Source organism: Chiloscyllium plagiosum, unplaced genomic scaffold (genome assembly GCF_037043375.1).
Source record: "Chiloscyllium plagiosum isolate Xiang-an unplaced genomic scaffold, Cpla_swu_hap1 HiC_scaffold_11, whole genome shotgun sequence".
Lineage (NCBI taxonomy): Eukaryota > Metazoa > Chordata > Chondrichthyes > Orectolobiformes > Hemiscylliidae > Chiloscyllium > Chiloscyllium plagiosum.
The window spans coordinates 52730226-52746361 of NW_028270149.1; the positions used below are offsets into that span (position 1 = coordinate 52730226).

Genomic DNA, 16136 nt, shown 5'->3' on the forward strand with positions numbered 1-16136 from the left:
TAATTACAGCTGTAATATTTTGACCATCCTCTCACCCCTAGTCTCCCCAGTTTCTGGAAATAGTTTCTCCAAATCGCTGCTCAAACTGATTTTAAGATATTTAAATTTCACTCATGAGACTTCTTTAACTTGCTAAATTCCAGGAAATACAACACTTCTTCTGTTTAATCTCTCTTTATAACATAACCTGTGGAGTCTATAATTCTGGTAAGTGTGTTGTTGTATTCCCTCTAAAGCTAGTATGTTCTTCCTGAGGTTTTCATCTGATCTGTACAGAAATTTCAAGTTATCCAAACTTTTGATGATCAGATTTCGCTTTGTAGATCTAACAAAAATGCCTCGATTCAGAATAGTAATATTATAATACTGTACTACAAACTTTGGAGCAAGGCTGTATTACAGATACGTCTTTAGTTTCTAATGATTTTTTCTTAATATCCAGGTTGGTACAGTGAGAGAGTGCAACTACGTTCTGACATCTGTGTGCACCTGTCATGCTGGCCACAGCCTCTCTGTGCAACGGCGTTCACGACTGGACAAACTCCAACCGAATCCGGATGTGTGGCATTAAGGAAGATAGGTGAGTAACACTGCAAAGAAATGAATGGAAAAAATATTAACCAGTTAAGACCAGCAGTCTAGTTTACATTTGTAAATCTGCTGAATTATAGCAGAAAAACAAACTAAATGAACTTGAAAAGGCCACAGCACCCAACAAACCAACCATTTTTGCCTGATCACAGTCCAACCTACCTGATCTTTTATCATACTTTTCAATTTTCTTTCTGCTTAAGAAACAATGAGGGCATTTTCACCAAAAACAAGTGAGTTTAGGAACAGAGAGGTGGTTAAACAATTTGAGAGGAAGCCAACTGCAACTTGCTGGCATCCACTTTTATCTGCAGTAAATTCAGCTATACATAAGAAATCTTCCACTCAGGAGAAGAGGTTGCTCATTTAAGTATTTTAAAAGGCTGGTATGAAATGTGATTTTTTAAAAAATGTAACTTTAGAATGGATGGGTTTTGCAAGTTTTTCCAAATGAAAGCAATGTGAGAGGGTAATGGAGTTAAGGAGAATAAACAAATTGGAGACAGAAAACGTCATATAAACACAAAGACTTCACATCTGCTTCCTTAAGTGAAAAACCTTTTTCAAGGACTCTTGTTTTCAGAATGTACTTAGATTGCTTTGGAGGTGACTTCCAATACTTCGGTCATCTGTACTATCTGGATTTTTGTGTGTCTAATCTCCATCTTCCATCTGTTGAACATCAGTGTAGCATGGTGTGTCATGCATAGTTTAACTGAGAACCAGGATGAACAGGAGCAGCCACAACATTCTTACAAGTCTGCTGCTCCACAGTAGATGGGGCAATGAGCATTCAGTTTTCCGGAGGCAAAATCATCAATACAATATATACAGGCAATAGATGAAAAATGGATGCTCATTTTCTTGTCATGCAGTCACTACATTGGCAGCATCCAGTCAAGTGAATTAGAAGAATAAACATTTTGGACTGGGTGCACTAGGCAATAAGAAATTTGTATCTTCCTTTTCCTGTTGTGCCTTTGTTGTGCAACCCTGTGATTTTAACAGAGATAGCTTTTATCTTTGCTCTGGCTACAAAGCTGATCTTGGCCAACATCCTTCTGAGCTTTGGAGCCTGTGAGTGCTTAGTAGTGGACTGCCTTCTGCACCTTCAAGAAGAGTCTCTTTTTTAATGTTTCTTTATTCCTTCCCTTTAATTGCCAACACACATTTCCCTGTTAATAATGATGATGTGGAGTTACCTATCAGTAACACCTGAAGAGCCAAGGCTAAGTTTTTGTCTTGTTTTAAAATGTGCCACTACATTTTTTGCCATCATTGAGTGTCAAGGTGCACTTGTTTGATTACCATATTTTGTAAATCTTTCAGGTGGCTGCTTTCTTTCCAGGAAGGTAGACATCATTGAGAAGACCTTTGGATATGATCTTCAACAATGTGGCTCTCTCACCTGGGATAGTTTTCTCTAATTTGTTTCCAGGCCTTCATGATGCAGTTGGAAAAGCTGTTATCATTGCTGTTGCAGAATTATTGTCTTTGTTGATGGCCACAGATGCTGAGCCTTAGGGACAGCTGACCAGAGCTTACTGGATAATGTGCCCTCCGATGGGTAATCTATGCATCTGTCCCATATCCATCATCTGCTGTTGCTCACTAGCAATATGTGAGATAACATCATGTGAAAACCCAACTATCTGTCTGAGCACTTCTGCAAAGTCATAAGTATACAAATTACTGCATGATTCTTATGATTGTGCCTCCCCAGAATAATTGACTTCCTCTGAGAAATCTTCATTCTCTTCCTGCATGTGGGAAATGGAAAAGATGATTTAGGACTAGCGAAGTTAGAAATTGATAAGTCCAATGTTGAAATTAATAAAGGAAAGTTGTAAGCCATGTGACTACAAAATTTTGATTTTATTACCAGGTGGCAAACCATAGGGATACCAAAACTGAGCTTATTTTCATACACAACAGTCTTTAAGCAACAGTTTCAACTCCTTGACTTTATGTATCAAGTTATAACCTAGAAATTATTACCATGGAGTTTCTGCTTTTTAACTCCTATCTGCTCAAAGTCTTTCAGCAGAATCTCTTTTTCTAGGCCTATCAGTATCATTGGTACCAATGTGGACAATGACTATTGGATCCCTTCAATACCCCTCTTCTCCAGATTCCTTAACCCTTGCACCGGACAGGCAACACGGCCTTTCAAATTCTCACTCGTTACTGCAGAGGACAGTATACATCTCCCTACTTATATTGTCCCTACTACTACTAAATTGCTAATCCACCCCCCCTCCACCACCTCCACCATTTCTTGTACCGAGGTGCCATGGTCACTTTGTTCATCTTTCTTGCAGATTTCACTCTTGTCCCCATATCTTGCAAGAGCCTCGTAACTTAGACAATTGCAGGGCTGAGGGTCCTCAATTGTAACCCGCTAAGTTCTTATACTTGTCGTAACTGCTGTCACATCCTCCTGTCTATGGTCACAGACTGGTTTTGAATTACGTGATCTGAGGAGGTGTGACCACCCTCTGCAGCAAAGCGCCAAGGTAGCTTTCCCTTGTGATGCAGTGTCTGCAACTGGGATCTGTAGTTAGTTGTTTGGGAGCTGTTTTTCTCCTGGCAAATGAAAGTGGATGGCACAGCTGTTACTTTTGGTGCAAATGGGGAGATGTCCCAAGCTAATGAGTAGGCACTGCAGAGGTCATGCAGGATTAGTGGTGTCAGGAGTTGAAGTAGGTAAGAGTGAGTGAAGGAAGATGTTACAGGCAATGGTGAGAATTATAGAGTCTGAGCCAGAGTAGGAGATGATTGCAGTAGCAGAGGTAGAGATAGTGTGAGGTATTGTAGAGAAGATATTGCCACTCATGCTGATGGAGTCGCAGGTCATTGACCTCCTCTCTATATTACTGTGCGTTCCTCCAGATGGCCACCTCAGATCAGACTCGTATGGTCTAGTATCATGGTTTCTACTGCTGGTCTTTGTGGAAGAAGACATTCTGCATCTGCAACTCCCTGTCTAGCAGGACCTTTCCAGGTATCTATTTGCAAAGTAGGGTGCTAAACATCTGAAGTCAGCTCCTCACTGACAGAGTGCTTGTCGAGGCTGCTGCCAGGGGAATTGTATGTGGTGAGACACTTGCTGGAATTGGATGGGGGAGGGCCATCATAAGCTGGGTTGCGTATTTAATGAGGTGAGTTTAGTAAGATATAGTGAGAAAACCTGCTGGGCCTTGTATCAAAAAACCCTCTGAATGACTTGACAAAATTCAGATGTACTTTCTTTGGCCATGATTCGCCTTATAAATGATCAGCTCCATACCAAATAAATGGCATTTCTTTAATTGATGTACGATCATCAGAGGCCCGAGTTGGGGGAATTTACATATTCATGAGTGGTTGCTAATCCACCTTCTTCCATATGTTGCACCGTCAAATCTTCTTCCAAATTTCAGAATTATACCCACCTTGTGGGACTGTGCACTTTTGGCCTGTCATTTGCCTTTTTAAGGTGAAAATTTAAGTTTCCAACAGAAACTCAAAGGCAGTCTGGAAGCTCAAAGAAATGGTGCAAGTGGATCTCTGACAGATCTCCAAGGAATTCCAAACCTCTTAATCTTAAATCATAGGAGCAGGTAAAACTAGTGACATTATTAGCATTTTAAGCTGCGTGTGAACCATTCTAGGGAGAAGTAACTTGCACTAAGATTCTTCACGATAGAGTAAAGAGTGCCAGATTTCAATGTGTGGAGCAGTTTGTAATGCAGGTGAAAAGAGTGACTGATCAGAATTTCAAACTTCTTGGGGGAATTCCTTCACTAGTGCATCAGGACCTCCTGGGCATTGGAGATTTGGTATATCTAGTCTCTCACTGTTTGGAGTCCGGAAAGGTGAGCTCTGGAGATTAAGGCATGTTCAGATAATCGAGGAATGATGGTCAATCACAAGAGCTTGGACTCCATCATTGTGCAGCTGGTGTACAACCACAAAAATATATTTACACAGGTGTGCATAACACTCCCAGCTTGTTCATTTTCCATTGTAGCATTTCATCCTTTCAGATGTCTTACACTCAGAGTTCCCCAACTGGCTGCTCTGAGGGAAAGGATAGCCACCTTTAAGTTCCATGCTTTTCAAAATTCTCCTGTTGTTTTCATGATTATTTGAAACCTATTGACTAATTTGTCTGATTTCTTAATGCAGAAGCTGCTTATTTTTCTATCCAACAAGATTGATGTAGTGAAACTGTATTATTTTAGTAACATTATGTTGCACTTGCTTCAAAAGGTTAATGTAGGAGTTTTCGGAAATGTTCCAAACATTTCTGTTGCTTTCTGTTTTCCATAATTGCAATGATTCAAAATTAGTTTTCTGTCTCCAATTTTTATTCTATACCATTAGTATAAATTGTTATAAAAGTTCTGAAATCATCTTCTGTTTTTCTGCTATTATTGGGTTCTGGAAAGTGTGCCGTAATGGACAACCAAGCAAAATGAGCAGCATCTCATGTCTTCCTAACCAGAGTGGTTGACCATAAGTTCAGACTTTCTTTCTATAATCATTTTGTAATCATAGAAAGTCATCTTATATTTGGTTTTAATTTCATAATTTGTGATGTTCTACTAGTTGCATTAAAGTGGAACTCTTACCAGTATAATTCTTTTTGTACTGAAGAAAGTATAAGGTTTAAATTGTGTACTTCTTTTACAGACATTGTAGATGTCATTTATTAAATCGTGTGGTGAACTTTCTATTGGATAGCAGATTTTTTTTTTGTTGGATCATAGTGCTTTATTATTTAAAAATATGGAAATTAGTCTTATTTCTGAGGTCCTGCACTGATTCAGCCTTGTTGATCAAATGGATGATGACTACATACCCAAAGGCCTGGAAAGCTTTTGTTCTGGCCACAAGGTCACAACCTCATGGGCATTTATACCTCTGCTACAAGGAACCCTGCAAGAAGATGGCCGCTATGACATTGAAAACTGGGAAATGGTTGCTGATAATGGAAGCTAACTGTTTGGAAGGGCATTGGAAGAAACAAACAAAAATGAAACCTCAACTGGCCAAGAGGAGGGCTAACAGAAAGCAGAAGCCAACAAATCGTGAACCTTCTCATCAGAAAGTGAAGCAGTGACTACCATGCCAGAATAAGACTTCTAAGATACATCCACACGATGCACTAACACCATGCAGTCAAATATCATAGGCAGAGAACTGCCACTATGCAGGGCTGGAATTTTAATGCTGACTTGTTCAAAGCCAATGGTGTGCAGGCAAGTCAGTGTATGAAAAAAGATGAGTCACTCGGAGCAACCTCTCCAACTCTGCCATTTTGTTTGAAGTGCTATGTGAGGAGCCTGTGATTCCACATGAGGGAGGAAGAGAATCACTGAGTTGAGGATAATTTTGGGAGGGAAGAGTGATCTTAGGACAGTTGAGGGAAATATTGGAGAGGACCGATAGATTTTAAGTGACCACAGAAACTTGACTGGAGCAGCAGCTGAACTGCAAGCACCAGGTGTTTCTCAAAATCCAGGGAAGCAGTGGTGTGAGCATATTCTTGCCAAGGTCTTGACATCTGCAGAGCACTTGGACCAACACAGGTGTTGTCTGCCCTTTCTAGAATCTCATTGTTGCAGTGCCAGATGTCTGAACATTTCACTTGGTGCCATTCTCCTACCTTCTCCATGTAACCCCACACATTGTGCCTTTCTGCATGACTTTACTTTTGAATGCCACCATTGAATCTGCCTCCACCATACTGTCAGATGACATAATTTAGACACTAACCACTGCTGTGTGAAAAGGTTTTTCCTCCTTTTGCATTTGCTTCTTTTGCCAATTAGTTTAAATCTGCAGTGTCTCATTCATGATCTTTACATGAGTAGAATGTTTTTGCCCTAACTACTGTGTCTTGGTCTCTCATGTTATTCATACTTCTGTCAGATCTCTCCTCCAAGGAAAGCAACTGTCCTAACTTCTCCGATCTGCCTTGATAATTGTACAACTGAAATTCTTTATCCTTGAATGATTCTTATACATTACATCTGTACTCCCTCAAGTGCCTTCACATATAACCATAAGAAGTAGGAGCAGGTCTAGGCTATTCAGTCCCTGAAGTTTGAATTGCCATTTATTAGGATCATGGTTGATCTGATTGTAACCTTGAATCCACATTCCTACATATTCTGATATCCTTTCACTCCTTGCTTAACAAGAATCTATTACCTCTTCTTTAGAAATATTCAAGGACTCTGCCACCACCACCTTTTTCATGATGAGAATTCCAAAGACCGTCATCCTCTTGAGAGAAAAAGAACACTTAATACCCATTTTATGGGAATGCTGATTTTTAAACTGTAACCTTCAGTTGTAGATATCCCATAAAAGAAATCATCCTTTCCACATCTACCCTGTCTACCCTCAGGATTGTAAATGCTTTAACCTCTTACTAATCTAATCTCCCAATGGATATAAGCCTCCCCTCATAAGTCAACCACCCATTCCGAGTATTGGTCTGGTACAACGTTTCTGAATTGCTTCCAATATATTTACATCTTTCCTAAAGGACAACATAGGAACAGGAGTAGGCAGTTCAGCCCTCAAGCCTGTTCAATCGTTCAGTGAGATTATAACTAATTTGTGCCATCACTCCATATATCTGTCTTTGGCCCATATCCCTTAATACTTTGCTGAGCAAAACATTAAAATTAATAACTGATCTGGCATCTACTGCGTGTTGTGGAGAAAATTCCAAACATCTGCCACAGTTTGTGTGTAGTACTTCCTAACAACTCCCCCAATGGTCTGTCTCTAATTCTCAGACTGTGCCCCTGAATTCTAGAATGCCCAGTCCGCAGAAATAGTTTCTCTACCCTGTCTTTTCCTATTAGCTTGATGGCTTCAATCTGATTATCCCTTAACCTTCTGAATTACAGACAAAATAAGTCAAATTTGTATAATTGCTACTCGTAACTCCTGAAATCCACGTATCGTTCCTGTAAGCCTACATTGTACTTACTCCAAGGCCAGTACAGAACAACCTCGGTTATCCGAATTTCAATTATCCAAATCTCGGATTATCTGACCAAGATCTCAGGGTCATGTAAAAACATTATCTGTTATCTGAACAAAATACTCCCGTTTGGACAATCGAGATCTTGTTCGGATAATCAAGGTTGGTCTTTATAGACTTCCTAAGGTATGGAGCCCAGATCTGCTCGCAGTACTCCAAGTGGGGTTCAATCAGAGTTTTGGAGAACAGCAGCATAATTTTGGTATCCTTGTAATCCAGTCTTCTTGATATAAAGACTAGCATTCCATTACCTTGATTATTTTCTGCACCTGTTCATGATACTTTAAAGGTCTGTGTACCTGAACCCCCAAGTCTCAAGTAGCCTTGGTGGGGGTGAGGATGCCCTGAGGTACAGAGGGAGGGTGGAACTGGGTTCAGATATGTGAATGGCAGAAGACCATCACATTCTGCTCAGCCTGTAGCTGCTGTGAATGCTGAGGATGGGCCAGAGAAACAAAAATCCTTACCACCTTCCATTTAAGTATGGAGCATACACAGGTTTTACCTCCACACTCTCCATATGTCTAAAAACAACATCTGTAATAAATATTGGCATTTTGAGAGACTGTCACTGTGCAGTGTGCTCTGCTGAAGGATTGTCTGAAGCCCTGGGACTTTGAGGAGCCCCAGTGCTATAGCCTTCAAAGTGAAAGCCATGTTAAACTTCTTCCAGAACTCAGCAGATAATTGCCTGGCATCCTCCAGGCAATCATTCATCACCAGATGTGACAATTGCCCTGTTTAAAAAGGCTGGAAAGTTTGTCTGATATAGAATACATCCTGAGACCTATACTGAGCTAACATTGAGCTGTGGACCATTTCAAGAGTTCTCTCAGTGCAGAGACTTACATTGCATACATGTGGGAATCAAACCCACCTTTGATCAGCCTGTATCATTCATTATCAACAGATAAAGGTACCACTGCATTAAGATGCAATTGGTGTGTGACCAAAGTAAACTTATACTCAGTATATGCTCACCCAGAGAGCTGTTGTGATGCCTGCATTCTGCTACCACTCCTGGTTTCCACCGATTCTTTGAGACCCCCATAAAACTGGGGCTAATCTAGCTCAAAACTGAGCTGATGACAGTAAAGAGGTACCCTTGAGCTCTAGCTAAAGATCATTGAAACAAATGCTGTTGTTTACTTGATAGCAATGACTCTTTCATCCTTTTACCAAAAGAGTAGACCAAAAGCCTAGTAATTGACAGGCTTTGGTTTTCCTGCTTTTTGTGAACAGGCATACTGAGGCAATTTTCATTGTTGGGTAGATGATAATGTACTGAAGCAGCTCTATTACTGGTGAGGCTATTTCTGGATCACAAGTCTTTGGTCCTACTGCCAGAAAGTCGTGAAAGCCCATAACCCTTAAGTACCCAGTGCATTCAACTGTTCCTTGATATCGGGTTGAGTGAATTTAATTAGCTGATTACTGGCATCTCTGATGCCGGGAACCTCTGGTGAAGACCAAGATGGATCATTCACTAAACATTTTTTTTTTTGCTTAGGTGCAAATGCTTCAGCTTTCTCTTTTGATGTACTGGTCTCCCACAGTGCTGGGGAGTATTCTTCTTGTTTTTCAATTGCCATGACTTTTTCACAACTGAATGTGGTCAAGACTACAGTGCTTTGATCTGTTGGTTGTAGGATCACTTGGTTTATGCATTGGTCTATTGCATCCTGCTTACACTGCTTGAGGTGCAAGTAGTCCTGTTTTGTAGCTTCACCAAGTTCACACTTCATTTTTTGGTGCTGCTCCTGCTATGCCCTTCTGCACATCTCATTGAACCAGATGTTGCAACTCACTGGAGTAGTGCATTGAAATCAAACCCCATATTCCTGGAGTTGTCATAAGAGTTTTTAAAAGACGTACAAAATCATCAAACCACCTGACAATTAACCCAGATTGATAGAAAGCATGGACTAGATCTGCACTTAAGAATCACTAATCCTAGATTCTAGCTACTGAAAAACAATTATTTAAATATAGTTTGAACTCCACAAATTAAAACTCTTAAACCCCTTATAAACTCCCCCTTATACATGAACGCAGACAGGCAGAGTGAAACCGGGTTTAAAAAAAAGACCGAGAAAAACTGAAAAAACAATGAAGTCTTTATTCTCAACCTGTTGGCTTCAAGCTTGCTGATACAAGAATTTCTCAACATTTTTCTGAAATCTTCCACTGGGTTGCAAGAGGCACAGGGTGTCTGCTTCACTTATGAAAGCTCTCTAATTCATTCAGTTCAAAGTCAGATATTGCAAATTGGCTGGCTGAAGAAAATACTAGCTGGTTTTGTTGAGTTTTAAAGGGGCTTACTGCAAAGAAATAAGAGGACTGCTGCAGATCTGCTCCTTTCTCTTAATAGCCCACACTGTTCAAATACCTGGTAATCAGTTGTTAGCAAGCAGGGACCTTTGTCACTGATAATTGATCCCCTGTACACAAACCAGTCAGCTTCTCTTATAAACAGTCCCTGTGCTTCACTTGTTCTAAATGATGCTGTAACCCACAGTTACACAAACAGATTTACAAGAGGTATCAAATTCATTGCTCACAAAATGTGCAACCATTCTTGTTAACGACTGGTTTTAAAATTGTTCTTTTTTCATTTTTGTCCACTGTTTTTAAAAAGCTCAAAAATGTTTTAAAAAGGTGCCTTTACAAGGATTGATCTGTTAGCTTGATGGTGGTGATAGAGTGGGGAATAGGTAGATTGGTGAGAACGAAATCAAGTAATTTGTTTTTTCCCTTTTTAGTTGATTCCCTCACTTTCTGCCACTAAGCCACTCTAGCAGTTATGTCCTTTAGGACTTTAGGAGAAAGTAAGGACTGCAGATGCTGGAGATCAGAGCTGAAAATGTGTTGCTGGAAAAGCGTAGCAGGTCAGGCAGCATCCAAGGAGGAGGAGAATCGATGTTTCGGGCATGTTCCTGAAGATTCCTGAAGAAGGGCTTATGCCCGAAACGTCGATTCTCCTGCTCCTTGGATGCTGCCTGACCTGCTGTGCTTTTCCAGCAACACACTTTTCAGCCTTTAGGACTCTGCCACTATTGACCAACTGGCTATCCTGAGTCAAGTCCCCCAACTATGATACATTCTCTGCCATTGCAATCCTCCCTACTTCCTCCAAATAGTGTTCTACAGGAGAAGTACTAATTCACCATCCAAGAGGAGGTGGTGGAAGATAGTCAGTGAGATGTTTCTTTGCCCATGTTTGACTTGATGCCACGAGAGATCCACAATAAAGTTGAGGAATTTCAGGGTAATTCCTTTCAGATGACATTTCATGGTACTGCCACATCTGGTGTGTCGGTGTTGCCAGTGGGGTAGGACGCACTTGAGAATGGTGTTGGTGTTGGTGATACTGGTGTCTAAGCCATTGTCTGGAAGTATTATTCTGTAAAAATTGCATGTCATATTGTTGCCTGACTAATCTGTGGGATAGCTCTCACACTATCAGTACTTTAGGAAAGCAGATCTTAGCAGGACTTATACACTTAATGGTAAGGTCCTAGGGAGTGTTGCTGAACAAAGAGACCTTGGAGTGCAGGTTCATAGCTCCTTGAAAGCAGAGTTGTAGGATAGTGAAGAAGGCGTTTGGTATGCTTTCCTTTATTGGTCAGAGTATTGAGTACAGGAGTTGGGAGGTCATGTTGCAGCTGTACAGGACATTGGTTAGGCCACTGTTGGAATATTGCGTGCAATCTTTGAAAGGGTTCAGAAAACATTTAACAAGGATGTTGCCAGGGTTGGAGGATTTGAGCTGTAGGGAGAGATTGAATAAGCTAGGGCTGTTTTCCCTGGGACGTCGGAAGCTGAGGGATGACCTTAGAGGTTTATAAAATCATGAGGGGCATGGATAGGATAAATAGACAAGGTCTTTTCCCTAGGGTGGGGGAGTCCAGAACTTAAGGGCATAGGTTTAGCGTGAGAGGGGAAAGATATAAGAGACCTAAAGGGCAACTTTTTCACACAGAGGGTGGTGCATGTGTGGTATGGGTTGCCAGATGAAGTGGTAGGTCGGAGACTGTACAATTGCAGCATTTAAAGGCATCTGGATGGATATATGAATAGGAACGGTTTGGAGGAATATGGGCCGGGTGCTGGCAGGTCGAACTGGATTGGGTTGGGATATCTGGTCGGCATGGACAAGTTGGACCAAATGGTCTGTTTCCGTGCTGTACATCTCTATGACAAGCACCCAGATGTTAGTAAGAAAATCTTGACAGGACAAATATGGCTTGGTTTGCCTTTATTGATTTTTCTGTTCAGGTTATGCCTGTGCTCCATCAAATTTTATTCCTTTCTTTCATTTTGTAGTTGTTTTCGTGCAACTGAATGGCTTCTCAGGCTATTCATGGGGCAGTTAATGTCAACTACATTGTTGTGAAACAAGCAAGCAGAGTTCTGTCATGTTTCACATGTAAAATATATTTTACAAAAGGCCAGTATATTAATATGAAACCCAGTTGGTTATATTTTTAATGTGTCTTTAAAGGATAGGCAACAAATGTTGGTGTCAATTTTCATAGAAGTGACCAAGTTTGTTTTAATGAGGCTAGTTCTGTTATGAATTTGATCAGATCAATTTGTTTGACTAATGCCTTGGGTTATTGAAATGTATGCAAAGTTTTACTTTAAAAGCAGTTGCCATTTGACTTACATTCCACAATTAAATGCAGATCCATTTGACTGGAGTGATAAAACAATATTTAAATTATCTACCTGTTAAGGGGAGAAAACATTCAAAGAAATCGATCTAGTATGCTCAGGTTGTTCTGATTTGAAACATCAAAAGCCTGTTCAGATAGTATGTTAGTGGCTTTCCCTATTTTATTATTTACAATGATGAGTCAAAACTAGAAGTGTATTCCTTCTTCAGACAAGTTTTGAAAATTGGCTTAGGTAGAATTGAAAATTCTTCATCTTTCTTTTGCTTTAGCTTGTGACATCTTTCAGAAAGTAGATGAGGTGACTAACCGTTCCAAACTTCAACACAAACTATTACAGTAAAATAATTGTTAATCTTATGAGAGGCTTTGTGGCACCATAATGGTTGAATATTATTGTGTTGTGGGGTCATCAAGTAAATCTGCAATTTGTTGTCACAAATAAGAGCTGAGTAAGAAATGTAATACAGGTTGTTCTGCTATAATGTGCATTTCTTTAACGCAAATTTATATGATGTGATTGACGGATTGGGGACACTGCTTCTAAAGTGCAAACTTTTGTGTTGGCTGTAACGCGATTACTTTGCCAACACTTTTTAAGCGCTGTTTCTAAAGCGCAATTTTTCTGTAATGTGGGGTTGCACAAGATTGCAACCATGTTCTCAAAGAATTACCTGTATAAGAAATGTAGTAATTTTAAACATGAACTAAAAACAAATACAAAATTCACTGTTTAGTCAATATATGCAGAGAAGAGGTTTATTTTCAATTGTTGACACATGAGAGCAACATCTTAAAAGGGTTGAATAAACTGAAAGGTGAAAAAAAACACATGCAGACTGTGGTGGCATTTCACTCTGTTCCTGTGTGTCAAGTCAACTGCTTGGCTGCTGGGCATATACTTTGACACTTTTTTCTTTAACCTGCCTTAGCTTATCACCTCACCCAAAGTGCTTTGACCATTTACACTGTAAGCATTATATTTTTATTTCTTGTACTGTGGACTTAAAAATGGGGCAAGATTCTGCTTTAAAGCAAGGGACTGTGGAGGAAGGCGTTGCAATTTCTGGAAAAAAAGTTACTGGAACTCATTGGGTGATCTTATTCAAGCAGTAGACAAAGATGTTAGACACCTTGACTCTGTGGGTATGTGAGCAGAGACAGAGTAGCCCAGTGACAGATTTTTGATTTGGTTTTTCAACCAGGACCAGTGGTGATTATTCAGGAATAATAATTCAGGACCAGTGGTGAGTATTCAGGAGTAACACAATAACTTCTTGATTTTGTTCCTGGGCAAATGGCTACAGCTTTGTGTTTGGACAATGCAGCAGAAACATGCAGGCTCTAAAGAAGAAAATATTTCTCCATTCACAGCATAGAGAGAGCTAAAATGACATTCCAAACAGCTAGGTACTTTCTCTGCAAATTCCCTTGAAGGGAAAAAAAAATCACCTTTAGAGACAATGACAAGCAGACCCTCAACTTGAGTGAATGTTTAAGAATTGATGTGTTTATAACCTCTGTCTTCCTCAAGGAGTCAAAAAGAGGTGGAATGGAACTGAAGAAAAAGTGTGTAATCTGAACTAGTGCCAGAACTGTGCTTCACAGACTTTTGGTTTGTTTCTTTGCCACCCATAATATCTGAATCTGTTCATATGTCTGTCAGTTTGTGTGTATATACGCGAGTTTCTTAAAAGTGGTAGAATTTAAGTTAGAGAATTATAAGTTAGTAGTTGCTTTCTTTTATTCTATTAGTTGACAACAATCTGTGTAATAAATGACAGTTTTCTTCAGTACAGAAATCTGAAAATTTTATTTTAACTGCTTCATGAGTCATATAAACTTTTTGGATAGTGTTAGTGACTTGTGATGAATCCAGGAATAGTAGAAGTTTGATTTCCAGCACATTATCACAGTGAGTTGGGACAAATGTTCTGTGCTTCAGGTTTTTCTTCAATATACTTTACATTGCTTTAATTTGTGTGTAGGATTGTAAAGTCACTATGTTCCTTCTCTCACATAATTGTCTTTGTTGAGCTTTCCCCATTCCTATTCCCTTCTGATGTGTTTCTTATGTAATTCCTAATAAAATGTCTACATGTGAAATGTTGAGTTTAGTTTTTAACTTCATTGCCTTGGTGGTAACTTGATGGAGCAGATTACTGAACAGTTAAAATGCCAACTTGATTCTCATTCCATTTAAAGATGGACAATTTATTCAGCAATATTATAATGTAAGCAATGGAAACCATCTTAACCATGCAAGTTTCTGTACAGAAGCCTCACTATTTAAGTATTTCTAGCATTATATGATAGAGTTCACATTTTGGAGGATGTGGTTTTGTTTAGTTTTGTATATTTGTTGACACAACCTGAATGGAATTGCAACAAATAGCTAGTAGTAGGCATTTTTACATTGGAGAAGATTGAAAGCATGTATATTGGGGGTCAATTTCATGTCCACTTGATGCCATTACACTTACTATAACCTCTCCAGCCTGGAAAGTCTTTGTACATAATGTTGTAATTCATCTATGTTAATACTGGACAAGCCAGACTTTAGAGTGAAATCTGGTTTGGTAGATTGTGACTTTATTTCCTTCTTTAAACATGGAGGTGGGTCACTGAACACATGCACAACAGTTTGCCAATACTTTAACACAGAATAAAATCTGTATTTAAAAAAAATAAATTGTTAACCTGTGTTAGAGTAGACAAACTCCTAAGCGTCAAACTACAAAAACCACTCTTGTAAAAATGAAACTAAAACCATGTTCCCCTTTCTTCAGATGCACGCACATAAAAAATATAAATTAAATTTGAATTACTATGTAGTTCCTAACAAGGCATTTAGATTTCAGAATTTTTATATTTTACAGTAACGTTATCATATTTAACCTAACGTGTGTGAATTGAAGTAAATAGGTACCTGAGCGATGAAACATCGCAAAGCCAACATTACGACGTGAAAATGCACTTTTTCAAATCTGTTTGAAAATGTGGATTCCCAAAGTCTCTAAAAGTTGCTTTTGCCTTTCAAGAAGGGGATCTCACGACAATTAGGTCCAGAATAAAATGGAGCAACAAGAGAAACTAAGCAATATCCTCCTTTTTCAGTAAGTGTTCTTTTAAGACCCAATGTATTCATCATTTATACTCGAAGACAAATTCACCTGATTTTGAAATTCTTACCCAATCAGTACTCACTTCACCAGTGTTTTTCAAAGTCATTTGCCAGTGTCAGCCTACTTTTAACACTGCACAGCAATAAGCAGCATCACCCACCACCCCCCATCCCACCCAACCCTCCACCACACACACAGATAGATAGTAACACCTTCCCTGATTTTTGATTTAGTTGCCACAGCCTGTAGAGTCACCAGCTTGCCAAGCAATGAAGTTGAGCAGTTGCTTAATTGTCAAGAACAGATATGCAGAAAAGGTTGAAGCTGCCACCCTTCATCCTGGCTCAGCTGAATGAACTCTTTTTTTTGCACTAAATTGAAGTAATTGACTAACTTGCACTGGCCGACACAGGGAAAGTGCCGTATCAGCACAAAAACATGGCATGCCTTCCTGGCACCACTTGAATGAAAGGTTTTTTTCCCCACAGTTAAGGAGAACTTGGGTTCACTAACATTCTTTTACTGTATGGCAGTATCAATACAGTATGTTTAGGATAGTTGCAGTGCTGTGATTGAACAGTTCATGAGTTTCAGGGTCTGCTGGAAACCATTTCAGACAATTGGTGTTCCTGAATTTGGGAGTTCTGGTCTGAAAAGATTAAATTGTGTATGTTAGACTTTGGGAGAAAAGTAAGG

At 39.5% G+C, this 16136-nt stretch overlaps 1 protein-coding gene across 3 annotated transcripts in view; it reads left to right on the top strand.

The window, feature by feature from the left end:
• Positions 1–16136, top strand: part of bcorl1 (BCL6 corepressor like 1) — a 265520-nt gene that overhangs the window by 146644 nt on the left and 102740 nt on the right. For all 3 annotated transcript variants that reach the window (XM_087992055.1, XM_043704668.2, XM_043704670.2), the window contains one exon: positions 443–580. In XM_087992055.1, the coding sequence (XP_087848181.1) occupies positions 495–580 (86 nt within the window). In that variant the 5' untranslated portion in view covers positions 443–494. Of the gene's footprint in view, positions 1–442; positions 581–16136 lie in introns of those variants that run through there.